Genomic DNA, 13002 nt, shown 5'->3' with positions numbered 1-13002 from the left:
CCTGTCTTCTGACAGTAGCCAATGCCAGGTGCCCCAAAGGGAATGAACAGAACAGGTGTGGACGTGTGGGCACAATATTGTGTGTACAGCGCACAGGCTGGCTTCCAGGTTGACAGGAGGTTCACAGCTCAGCCTCAGTGGTGAAGCAATCCAGAGTTAGCATGGCAGAAAGGGCATGATACGGCACCAGTGGATGCCCCTTGTATACTCTGGTGACCGGATGTGACTGTAGTTCACCTGGGGGGATGATCTGGGAAAGTGTAAAGGGGTAGACTTGATGTTCAGAAACAAGAGGGACTTGGTACAGATTCTATAGATTTTCTCAGGAGTAAAAATTATTTGGTCTGATGCAAGGTGTTGAGTAATGAAGCCCCCGCAGGTTGACAAGGCTAGGAGACATGTGAACAGGGAGGTAGCCAAGTTCATATGTAGTCAAGCCGGGTTGGTAATTTCTCATGTAAGCATAGTTTACGGGGCACCAGAGTTATTCAGGGAGAATGGGGTCAACCTATCTGACTGGAGAGCTGATCTATTTTTGGCTGACATTAAAGAAGGCCTCAGTAAATACCTGGCTAAGTATGGGGAGGAGGCAGCCAAGCAAATACCTGGCACCACTTTGCGGCCGATGTCCAGTGCAGGTACTTCATAGAGATTGGATACGTTGATCAGATAAAATGGATTACTCAAGGATTTAAAGGAGGCATTCTTTAAAGGAGCAGAGAAAGAGGGTTTGGGGCTCCCACGACTAGCATGGCAGGGAGTCAAACCATCTCCCCCCTTTTTTCCCCCTCTTAACAAATGACATAGTATGTCTGCCTGGGCTGGGAAAAAAGTATGTGTGTCAAGACCTTTAATTTTTCCTAAAAAGCTTGGACACCCAAAATGCTTTGAAATGGCTGTGAGCACTGAAGAGCATTATGGGTATCACGATATGAAAAAACATACCAAGCATAATACTTTGACGCTGAAATAGCATTATTATTATTTACATAGTAACATTGGTGTGCATGACGTTTAATAGAAAGAAAAGATGACAAGGTTCCTGACCCAAAGAGCTTACAATCTAATTTAGACTAACAGAGCAATGGGAACCAACAAAGGAGGACAGAAGAAAGGCAGTTACAACACAAAGGTTATTCACTGCTGTAACAACAGCTGGATTTCAGCCAATTAGTGGAGTTGATTGGGTATTTGTTGTACTGCTGGTAAGTTGGCCATTTTGTCTGACAAACCTCTCTACTGGCCTCTCTACTGCCATATCTCTCCAATGGCCTCATTCCCTACAAGAGGCAAGCTTCCCTTAAAGGGCTGGCTCTCTGATTGTACAAGAACTCGCTCAGTCCCTCCCACAATAAGGATGGGCAATGTCTGTCCAGTGATCCGGCTCCTCTTTCCATCAAGGCAGTTCTCTGCAAGAGGCCGCCCTGCTTCCTTCATCACATGACACCTCAGATTGCTCTGTTTCTAGTAAAAATCCCTTTCCTCTAGAACAATCAACAAGATAACTTGTTCAATGACTCACACTGGATGTGTTTATGAATGCACCAGTGAAGAAATGCTCCTTTTAACCCTCTAAAATTTGAGGCCATCACCACAAGATGACTTGGGACTGTAATGAAGGTTTGATTTTTGACTGTAGTCATGGACATTGAGAGGAAATTTCAAAACTTATTATTAACTGTAGTTCTCAAAATTTACTGCCACCATTTTGAAGTTCAGTGATGGCAGAAATATTTAGCAACAGTGGTCTGAGTCATTCCTTTGCATACTCTGCTGATAGGCCTGCATTGTGGACACTAGTGCTTTTTATACTACCTTCCCATTCCTAAAATTCTGAGGTAATTTTGGCTGCTTTAGGGGAGTAAATGCAATTCCCAAAATTACCACATGCATGCAAATAAACACTAAAATCCAGAAAAACAAAGCTATATTTTCTGATGAAGAGAGGGGGTGACATCACTGACTGTTCCTGCTGTACCCACAAATTGTGGATTTCACAAAAGGCACTAAGTGTATGCATTAGCAAATTGTACTTGTTATACTCTGTCCCTATGACAGCTAAGGCAGAACTTGAGACTGGTTGGAAAAAATAAAGCAAAAGTTCCTTTGGAGTTTTTTTTTCAATCATACAGGATTTTGCTTTACTTTCATTTAACACTCACGTGATCATGTCTTCAGGTTCCTTGTTTAACATCTGTATGTTAGTTAGCATCATGCATCGTCCAACTTCTTTATCAAGATGTCTTAGTATGTTGTCCACAGCTTTTCTTACTTGAGAATAATACAATGACATACCTGTAAAATATATATTTCAATTTTTAAAGAAGAACATAATATTAATTGAGATTCAGGCATTTTGAAGAAGGGAGAGCTTATTCCAGTAGTGCTACAAGCACAGCACTAAGTTTTTAACTATGATGTAACCTATTGCCTGAACTACTACATCCTGATTCAGAGTCAGCTCGGCCACCCTTTCTCTTGGGGAGTAGTGCCTTACTCTGAGAGTAGTCCCAGTGATTTGGACTACTTATGGAGAAAGATACTAACACAGCCTTAGTAGCTTAGTAACTGAAATCTGGCTGTAAGTGGTTAAATGGAAACTGAATTTTGTATAATTATAGTCCACGTCCTTAAAGCCATCCTCTGAGACTTTGAGAGCTTTAAAAAAACCTGACAAAAATAAAGGTTCTGAGCAAGCAGCTAATCTTAAAATTAACATAAAAATTGGATTTGAACTAGCTCTCAAAATACTCTTTTGATATGAAAAATTAGATCATGCTGTTTTGTATTAAATATAATATTAGTTTCATGCTGTGATACGCTAGCTAATGGAAATCAGGTACTTTAAAAGTAGGTATAATTTTCACAATTAAAAATGTAAACCTCAAAACATAACAGTTCCTACTTTTATCCTATTAGGCTGAGTTTTTCAAAGAATCCTAAGGAAACTTTATATAAATCACCACCAATCAAGAAGTATTTCTTAATCTGCTTTTCTCTAACCATTTCACTTTTTAGCAGATAAAGCCAGTTGAAATGACCTCAACATTCAACTTGCTTCATATGTCCTGGTAGAGTGGGAAACATATGAATAAGTAACCTACCATGACTTTATATTACATTGAACATGAATAATTGACTCTCCATTTCATTTCAGAATTAGAATTCTGTTTATTCAAAAAACAATGAATGCAGCCTCACTAAGTGGAAACCAGACTGTTTAAAGCAGGTGCTAAATATTTTGCTGCAAAACTATAGCAACAAGAAATAAATTAGTAACAAGAATTCAATCCTGCAGACTTTTACTACTAGCTGCAGAGCTTACTAACGTGAGTAGTAATTGAAATAAATATGATTAGCACTAATACCTAGTAGTAAACGTTTATAGAATTGGGCCTTAAATTTTTATGATTTTTATTATCATGATTATATACTATAGTACATAAAAGTCTTTTTCATTGGTGGGGAATTATACTGTATTTGCACTTAAAAGTTTCTTCCAGTACTTAAAATATAGATAGTCTACAACTGATGGTGTTTCTCAAACTGGTGGATATATGTGGAGAACAAATACTGTATTTCAATTACTAGCAGGGAAACTGTCTAAACAAACAAATATTCAGCATTCAGAAGATTTATCGATTTACCTACATACTCAATGAATCACAAAATATATTCCAATAAGCTTAAATTTCAGAAAATAGAATTAATCAGTCTAAAGGATATATTTCACTAAATACAAATAAATACATATCTATATTAAAATTTTCTATATATTCACTTAGGAGTCTTGTAGATGGTTACAGTGGTCATTATAAGTTTTCACATTATTACATGCCTGTTACTGACCTATCATTTTGGCTTCCTCCTCTGTGAGAGTTTTGCTTAAGTAAGTTTTCTTCACTCTTAGAGTGTTTCCAGAGGGAAGGACAGCTCCAGTAACTGGCATTGGAGGTTCACCATCTTTTTGCTGTAAGCTATCAGCAATCACCAAGAAAGCTCTCAGACCAATATTCATTCTCTGTAAAGTTCAAAATGTGAATGAATAGCATAATCAAATAATTACCACCCTTTTCACATTTCAAAAAACACATTATTCAGAAATAAAATTTTGCTATACCAAATCTGAATAAATTAATTTACAGAGATATTTCCCTCTGCCAAAATCTGAACAGAATAAAATGTTTCTACTCAACCACATTAAATGTTAGCACATATATCTATGTCTATAAAGCAAACTTCATACAGTTGTGTCAGTTACAAAAAATCTATGGTATAACCACTCAACAATATTTCCTACAATGTATCTTGTATTAAATAAGGCTAAAATAAAAAATGGTTACTCACCTTCTTGTAACTGTTGTTCTTTGAGATGTGTTGTTCATGTCCATCCAATCAAGTGTGCGCATGCTGTGTGCACTACAGCTGGAAGATTTTTCCCCTAGCAGTATCCGGAGGGTTGACTGGGCATCCCCAGAGTCACGCCTACATGGCACCCAATATGGGGCCCTGCCAACCTGACCTCCCCTCAGTTCCTTCTTGCTGGGGACTCCGACTGAGTGGTAGAAAGGAAAGTATTGGAATGGACATGAACAACACATCTTGAAGAACAACAGTTACGAGAAGGTGAGTAACTGTTTTTTCTTCTTTGAGCGCTTCTTCATGTCAGTTCCAATCAGGTGAACCACAAGCCACAGTTCAGGAGGCAGGGTTGGAGTTGTCCAGATTGTAGTACCATTTTATCAAAAGCCACGTTGTCTCTGGCCTGCTGGGTGATAGCGTAATGTGTGGTGAAACTGCGTATGGAGGACCACGTACGTCACTGCCCTGCATATTTCCTGGATAGGAACCTGAGCCAGGAAAGCGGCTGAAAAGGCCGGCGCCCTGGTGGAGTGTGCAGTGATTGGAGGGACAAGCACTACTGCCAGGTTGTAGCACTCTCGGATGCAGGATGAGATCCACAACAAAATTCATTTAGAGGAGACTGGAAGACCTTTTATCCTGTCTGCCACGGCCACAAACAGTTGAATGGACTTCCGAAACAGTTTCATTCTTTCAATGTAAAAGGCTAATCCTCTGCAGATGTCCAATGAGTGAAGCCTCTGCTCCCTGCTGCTCGAGTGTGGTTTAGAAGAGCAGACTGGGAGGAAGACGTCCTGGTTGATATGAAACTGGGAGACAACCTTCGGGAGGAATGCAGGATGTGGCATGAGCTGAATCTTGTCCTTATAGAACACCATTTAAGGGCGCTCTGATGTTAGGGCCTTGAGCGTGGACACCCTCCTGGCTGAGGTTATCGATACCAGAAATGCCAGTTTGTATGACAGGTAAAGCAGGGAACAAGTCGCCAGTGGTTTGAAGGGTGGCCCCATCAATTTGGACAGGATCAGATTGAGATCCCAGGTCGAGATCGGCTGCCTGCCTTGCGGGTATAACCTGTCGAGACCTTTCAGGAAACGGCTGTCCATAGGATTGATGAAGATTGACCGGCCCGCCGCGCCTGGATGGCAGGCAGAGATGGCAGCCAAGTGAACCTTTATTGATGACATGGACATCTTGAGATGCAGGAGATAGTCTAAGTGGCATGGAGACATGCATCAGAAATGAACACTGCTGCGCTGACCAGATTGAAAATCTCTTCCACTTGGCAAGGTAGGCAGCCCTGGTGGAAGGCTTCCTACTGCCAAGGATGTCTCATCTAAACTGGTCCAAGCAAGAGAGCGCTGCTGGATTCAGTCACGGAGCTTCCACGCTGTGAGGTGCAACGGCTCGAGGTTTGGGTGTTGGAGGAGGCCATGGTCCTGAGTTAGGAAGTCCGGGAAGAGCAGCAAGGTGACTGGAGCATTTCCAAGAGTGATGTGTACCAGTGCTGGCGGGGCCAGGCTGGAGCTATCAATATCACTGAAGCTTTCTCCCTTCATACCTTGAGGAGCACCTTGTGAACGAGCGGTATGGGTGGAAATGCGTATAAGAGATGACCTCCCCGTGGGAGGAGGAACGCATCTGCAATAGAGCCCAGACTGTGATTCACGAAGGAGCAAAACTTCTGGCGCTTCCTGTTGCGTCGTGTGGTGAGCAGGTCTATCTGGGGAAAGCCCCTGAGTTCGCAATGTCCAGATGAAGGGACCACTCATGGCCTCGGAACAACCTGCTGAGATAGTCCTCCAACTTGTTCTGTACTCCAGGGAAGTACAGTGCTTGCAGGTGTATTGAATGATCTACATAGAAGACCCACATCATGAGGGCTTCCTGGCACAGGGGAGAGGAGTGTGCACCCCACCGTTTGTTGACAGAAAACATCGCCGTGTTGTTGTCTGCCATAACTGATACACATCTCCCTGTTAAGTGGGCTCTGAAAGTCTGGCATGCCAGGAGTACTGCTCTCAGCTCTCTGATGTTGATGTGGAGAGTGAGTTCTGCCTGAGACCAGAGGTCTTGTGTCTTGAGGTCTCCCAAATGTGCTCCCCAGCCCATAACTGAGGGAGAGAGACGGCTGACGGCTGGTTGTACGGGCTCCCGCACATACTACCTGTGTTGAGCCACTACTGGAGGGCATCGACGACGAGCGAGGTAGAGTCACAACCCTGTCCAAACTGTCCTGAGCCAGCCGATACACCAAGGTTAGCCACAACGGGAGAGGCCGGAGTCTGAGCCTGGTGCGTTGCACCACAAAGGTACAAGTGGCCATGTGTCCTAGAAGTTTCAGGCAATTCCTTGCTGTGGTGGTGGGGAACTGTCTGAGACCTCTTATGATGTTGCCGAAGGACTGAAACCTTGCTTTCAGGAGGTATGCCCTAGCTTGTGTTGATTTCAGTACTTCCCCTATAAACTCTATCCTCTGAACTGGGGACAGCATTGATTTCCCCTCGTTCAGAAGGAGGCCCAGTTCGTCAAATGTTGTTCTTATGAAGTCAACTTGCGCCTCCATTTGAGTCCTGGATTGGCCCTTGATGAGCCAGCCATCAAGGTATGGGAACACCTTTACCTGCCACCTGCGCAGGAACATGCCATGACTGCCATGCACTTACTGAACATGTGAGGTGCTGCTGACAGGCTGAATGGGAGGACTGTGAAATGGTAGTGGGTGCTGATCACCATAATCCTGAGGTATTTTCTATGGGACGGAGTTATTGCTATGTGAAAGTACGTGTCCTTCAAGTTGAGGGCGGCATACTAGTCTCCTGGATCTAATGATGGGATGATGGAGGCCAAAGAGACCACGTGGAACTTGAGCTTCTTCATGAACTTGTTGAGTTCTCGTAGGTCTAGGATGGGCTTGAACCCACCTTTGGCTTTCGGTATTAGGAAATACCGGGAATAGAAACCCTTACCCTTCTGCTCCTGAGGAACCTGTTCCACTGCCCCAGTGAAAGGAGCGAGTGCACCTCCTGTATAAGGAGTTGCTCGTGAGAAGGATCCCTGAAGAGGGACTAGGAAGGAGGGTGAAAGGGCAGAAGGGCACAGAATTGGATGGGGTATCTCCTCTCTACCGTGCGGAGCACCCAGCAGTCCAAAGTGATACGGGACCAGGTCCAGTAGAAGGGGGATAGTCGGGACGAAAAGGTAAGGTGGGGTAGATCCAGTTCTTGTCCTGGTGTGCAGTCTTCAACTACACCTTCAAAAGGTTGGTTTGAGGCTCAAAGGTAGCTTGGGTTGGCCAGAGCTCTGACCTGAGGATGGGTGTGGCCTTCTCCTGACGCCCCTATTCCTCCTCCAGGAACCGTCCTGTTGGTTTTGTAGCTATGGTTCGGGCTGCTGCATTGGTACGATCAAGAACCGCCTGCAAGGAGGCCTAGAAATAAGTTTGCCTTCCTCCACCAAAGCATTAAATTTGGAGCGGGAGTCTGGTGGCAATAGCTCGGCAAACTTGACCATTGCTCCACAGGCGTTAAAGGAGTACCTACTAATGATGGCCTGCTGGTTTGAAATGCGGAGCTGCAAACCACTGGTGTAGATGACTTTTCTCCAGAACAAGTCCACCTTTTTCGCCTCCTGATTTTTAGGGGATGGTCCTTGAAACCCCTGACACTCCCTTTGGTTTGCAGCATTCACCACCAAAGAGTTGGGTGGAGGGTGGGAATAGAGATGCTCATATCCCAGGAGGGGATGAAATAGCGTCTCTCTTTTCTCTTCACTGTAGGGGGCAAAGATGCCAGCGTCGGCCACAAAGTTATTGTAGTCTCAATTATAGTTTTGATGAGTGGCAGCGCAATGCGCAAGGGCCCAGAGGGGGTGAGGATGTCCACCCTGGGAACAGCATCTTCTACCAACTCCTCTGCCTGGATCCCCAGGTTCTGGGCCACCCTGCACAACAATGTTGCAGGACCCTGCTATCTTCCAAGGCGGGGTCCATTGACATGCCTGCAACGGCCTCATCTGGGAGGAGGAGGCCAGGAGCACCAGCACATGGCCTTGGTCACTGCCCTCAGCCCCAAGAGGGTCACGTTGTTCATTGGGCTGCTATAACGCGGGTGTCGCAGTCACTGGTGCAGAGGAGTTCAGTGCCGAGATGGTCGTCAGTGCAATGGTGCTCACCAATGCCAGGGTGTCACCGGTGCTGGGGTGGTCACCGGCGCGGAGGCCTGAGCAGCAGGCAGAGATATCGGCGGCGTCTCTGGTGCCAGCTGCTGCGTGAGGATGAAAGATGCCGACATGACCAAGACCGATCTGGATCTCGATGCCTGGCTCTGACCCTGGGTTTGATGATAGGCCCAGGGAGTCCAAAAGAGCCACTGAGCTGGTGGTTGTCATTGAGCTGGCCACGGAGCTAGAGGAGGCTGATGGTGTCGCCAAGATCTAGACCTCCTGCTGCTGGACCTATCTGACTGATAAGACTCTGGCTCAGACTCCAAGGTCTCCAAAACGGAAGACCACAGAGGAGCAGTACTGGGTCACGCCGATGAGTAGTGCCGGGCCCCTGGGGATTGGTGCGGTCCCCCCATGTGGGCGGCCGGCACCAGGGAGTGGTGTCGTCGAGATGGGGAGCGGTTCAACATCATCTCCGGCTTGTCCCTAGATGGGCTAGGTGACCAGGTTATGACCAGTGCTCATCCCACCTTGGAGAAGGCAGTGCTGTGAGGCGAAAAAGGTCCTGTGCCACCTCAAAAGTCTCTGGAGAGGAGAGGAGTTGAATATCCCGGCTATGACAGTCTGGAGAATGGTAGTGGGCCAGACTTGACTCGAACCCCCTGGGCGGTGGGGGCCCAATGTAGGCTGGATGGGCTGAGGCCTCCCTGTCACTGGCTCCTAAGGCTTAGGATGGGGAGAACGCCCTCTCTCCGGCCTCTTTTTCTTCTGGAGCACCATGGATGAAGACCGGCAGCCACCAGAAGTCTTATACTTGGCACCAGTTCGGTGTCAGGAGTCCTTAGCCTCCTTCCTTGGTACCGGCCTGCATGCTGTCGGTGCCAGTGCACTGCACACAGAGGAGGAACTCGGCACAGGCTTCACCAATTCTGGGTCAGACTGTGGGCGGAGGGCTGCCTCCATGAGAACAATTCTAAGTCTCTACTCATGATCCCTAAGGTTCCTCGGCCGAAACCCTTTGCAAATGTGGCACTTGTCCTTTTGGTGACTCTCACCAAGACACTTCAAACAAGAAGTGTGCGGGTCGCTCCTTGGCATCAATTTATCACAAACTTAACATAGTTTGAATCCCAGCAACTGAGGCATATCCTGCTGTTGGGGGACAAAACGGGCGGGAGGAGGGGGCAACCCTTCAACAGAAACTTAGAGAAACTACTAACACTGCTAATACTACTAACTAAGAATTTAACTGTATAGAAATGACAGTGGGATACTCCTAGAGGCGCTTGCAGAAGCAAGAGCAAGGGAAGTTCCAGCTAGCCATCACTGGCAGTAAGAAGGAACTGAGGGAGGGTCGGGTTGGCAGGGCGCTATATTGGGCGCCATGTAGGCGCGATTCAAGGGGGCTCCCAGGCTGACTCTCCGGATACTGCCAGGGGAAAAATCTTCTGGATGTTGTGCATGCAGCACGCACACACCTGCTTGGAACTGACGTGAACAAGCACTTGAAGAAAATTATAAATTATTCTGAGCAATCGAAATTAAAGCTGAACATAATGCAATAAATACACATTTCAGTAAAAAGTGTATATGTATGTCATACCTCTGGATTGAGACTGAAAGCTTTTGCTGGTTTTCCAACACAAAGAAAGTCAAAAATAATTTCTTTCATTGCAAAATCTAAGCGTTCCTAAAATGAAAAAAAGAATTGTTACAAATCATATGAAATTGCTTCTTTTGTTAAAGGCAATAGAAATATTGAAGCAGGATGTCATCAGGATTTATGTACATTTATTTAGGATCAGATTTTCAAAAGTGCACAGCACCCACAACTTGTTCCAGACTTTCAATAGTGCTCAGCTCTTATTCCAACTCCTATCTAAGTGGAAGTTGCTGAGTACTGGGCATTTTTGAAAATCTGGCCGCTTAATTTAGGTACCTAATGATCGACTTTGAAAGTCTCTTTTTGTATTATTTAAATTTCTCTTGAGCAATTGTAGTACTAACGTGTTATTTTATAAAACAAAAGTCTATTCACAGATGCAAAACATCTAAAATTCAGCAAAGCATTTAAGTATATGCTTAAGTGCATCCCCGTTTAGCAAAGCACTTAAGCGAGAGCTTAATTTTAAGCACACACATAAGTGCTTTGCTAAATGGGGATGGTTTGCTGAACTGGAGCTACAGAGGAGACTAGCCTTCCTTTGATGAGTGCAAAATTTATGTGGTAAACTCCCATTAATACCAAATAACATTGTGTGTGTCAATCCCTGGTGCATTAAAATGGCATTACTGGAACTGATCCTGTCACTTTCCCTTGTTTTATACCAGTGAGACTCCACTATCATTTCTAGCCTAATCCACAAGCACAATTTACCATTGCCCAGGAGAAGGCTATCAATAGTGGGGGATGAATAAAGTGACACAATACTGAGTTTATTCTGCAATTAATAATTTATTAGGAAAATAAATTATTCATTACTTGGACACAGTTCTTTTCCATACCTGTGCAATGAACTGTATAATTTTCACAAAGATGTTTAGAGGCATATCCCTTGGCACCACACCACGGGACCCTTTTGGGAATAGCGTTGTGACAATGGTTATAAGTCGACTAAGAAAAGAAAAAAGCAAGCATCAGCACAGTTCCATTCCTTGCAGATGAGTGGCAGGTGTATCTTCTTGTTTAATTATCCCAAATTCTGTCTGGAAATCTTGGTCTCATTTAGAAAGCCTCAAGTATGGAAAGGCTTTTCCAAATTAAAAGGTACAATAGTACCTTGCTCTATTTCTTTGTTTCTAAGTTTGACTGAGCTATTGTTATTTTGTTATTGTGCTGCAAGCATCCACAATCCTGTCAATAACACACTTCTCTTTCTATTTCCACTATTTCCAGAAACAAAGAGTGAGTCTGTCCATATTCCGGCTCTTTCAAAAGCAAAAGCTTTTGGTACAGTAATTGCAAAAAGCGGAGAAAAATTGTTAAATGTCACAAAAAAGAACATTTTATTGTGCACATTTGACAGCAGAATCTCTTCTAGGTCAAGGACACTCAGTGGAGCCACTGGACTTCTACAATGGAAACATCCACAGCAAAGGGACCTGGTTACAATTACAACTGCAAAACTTTACCTCTGGGTGGCTGTATTGCTTTCACATTTAATTCTAATCATGTAAACCCACAGTAATCTGTACAGAGACTCCAGTGCAACTCGAGCCATTTTGGGGTCCTTGTTCTAGAAGGAAAACACAAGCAAACAGTAAATTTCAGCTAGTTAAGTCTTAACTCTACAAATCCTTCTAATTTTTTCTTGGAGCAAAACCTATAAAGGAAGTTTGGGCTGCATATCCACTCTTAATGTATGCCAAAAAGTTATAGCTTTGGTACTGAGCATCACAAAAAGATGTGGAAACACATAGCTGCTTGTTGCCCAAATATAGTATTGGCACACAGAAAAACACAGAAAATTATCATTATATAGAATTTAATCTTAAAAGTTTTTTAAAACTTATTTCTAAATGACCCATCTTTTAAAATACTATTAAAGATTTCAGACATCCTAAGTGCCTGTGTCAGCATAAAACAGATGAGATATAGTGCAATTAAGAATCACTATGGAAACCAATCCTATCCAAATCTAGACAAAAATTTCATCTTCAATTAAGCCATCGGACTTTTGTTAATACAAATCTTATTTAATTTGTATGCATTGATATTAAGCATATACCCAATAAATGTATTATATACTAAACACATTTAAAAATGACAAAATTTAAACTTAGATAGAATGACCAGTTGGACTGGGTAACATTTGAGGCTGAGAACAACATCTGTGTTGGTTTTTTTCAGAAGAGTTTGAACCAGTAAAGTCTCTTGTTTCCCCTTCATCTAGTGTGCTGCTTAGTTGTTTTAGCCTTTGGGTACCTAATTGAGATTCTGTCCACCATGTGCCTCTATCACACAGTCTTTGGGCTGAAATAACGGTCACACACCCCTCTCTGTCTTCTACAGATGGCTCCTAGCAATTGGTCCATTTAATTGTCAATCTACTGGTCCGTCCCTTGAGCTACCCTCAAAGTCTGCGGACTAGTATAGTAATTGTATTAGGACCAAACCAGAAGTGGCTGTTAGTAAAGGCACATAAATTATGAGAAATATTAGGTTTGATTATATTTTCAAGCTTCAATATCATTGTTACTAATAAAAATCCATATTGACTATTACTTGAAATTAATACTTAACTTGAACTCTGAAATTATAACATGTATATTTAGTATTCAAAAAGCACTTTATATTGTCAACATGTTGTACAAATATTATCTGAAATGGTTTGAATTAGGGCTGTCGATTAATTGCAGTTAACTCACATGATTAACTCAAAAAAGTAACTGCGATTAAAAATATTAATCATGATTAATCGCACTGTTAAATAGCAATTGAAATTTATTAAATATTTTTGGATGTTTTTCGACATT

The 13002-nt window shown here is 43.5% G+C and overlaps 1 protein-coding gene across 8 annotated transcripts in view; it reads right to left on the bottom strand.

Annotated features, from left to right (window-relative positions):
• The window catches only part of FRY (FRY microtubule binding protein), a 388433-nt gene that overhangs the window by 183957 nt on the left and 191474 nt on the right, over positions 1 to 13002 (bottom strand). For all 8 annotated transcript variants that reach the window (XM_030563058.1, XM_030563048.1, XM_030563011.1 and 5 more), the window contains 5 exons: positions 11659 to 11762; positions 11032 to 11140; positions 10130 to 10216; positions 3850 to 4021; positions 2163 to 2295 (listed from right to left, as the gene is read on the bottom strand). In XM_030563058.1, coding sequence (XP_030418918.1) covers positions 2163 to 2295; positions 3850 to 4021; positions 10130 to 10216; positions 11032 to 11140; positions 11659 to 11762 — 605 coding nt within the window. The remainder of the gene's footprint in view (positions 1 to 2162; positions 2296 to 3849; positions 4022 to 10129; positions 10217 to 11031; positions 11141 to 11658; positions 11763 to 13002) is intronic.

Source organism: Gopherus evgoodei, chromosome 1, assembly GCF_007399415.2.
Source record: "Gopherus evgoodei ecotype Sinaloan lineage chromosome 1, rGopEvg1_v1.p, whole genome shotgun sequence".
In the NCBI taxonomy this organism is placed as follows: Eukaryota; Metazoa; Chordata; order Testudines; family Testudinidae; genus Gopherus; species Gopherus evgoodei.
The sequence above is the reverse complement of the archived record's forward strand: the minus strand, read 5'-3'. Positions and strand labels throughout refer to the sequence as shown.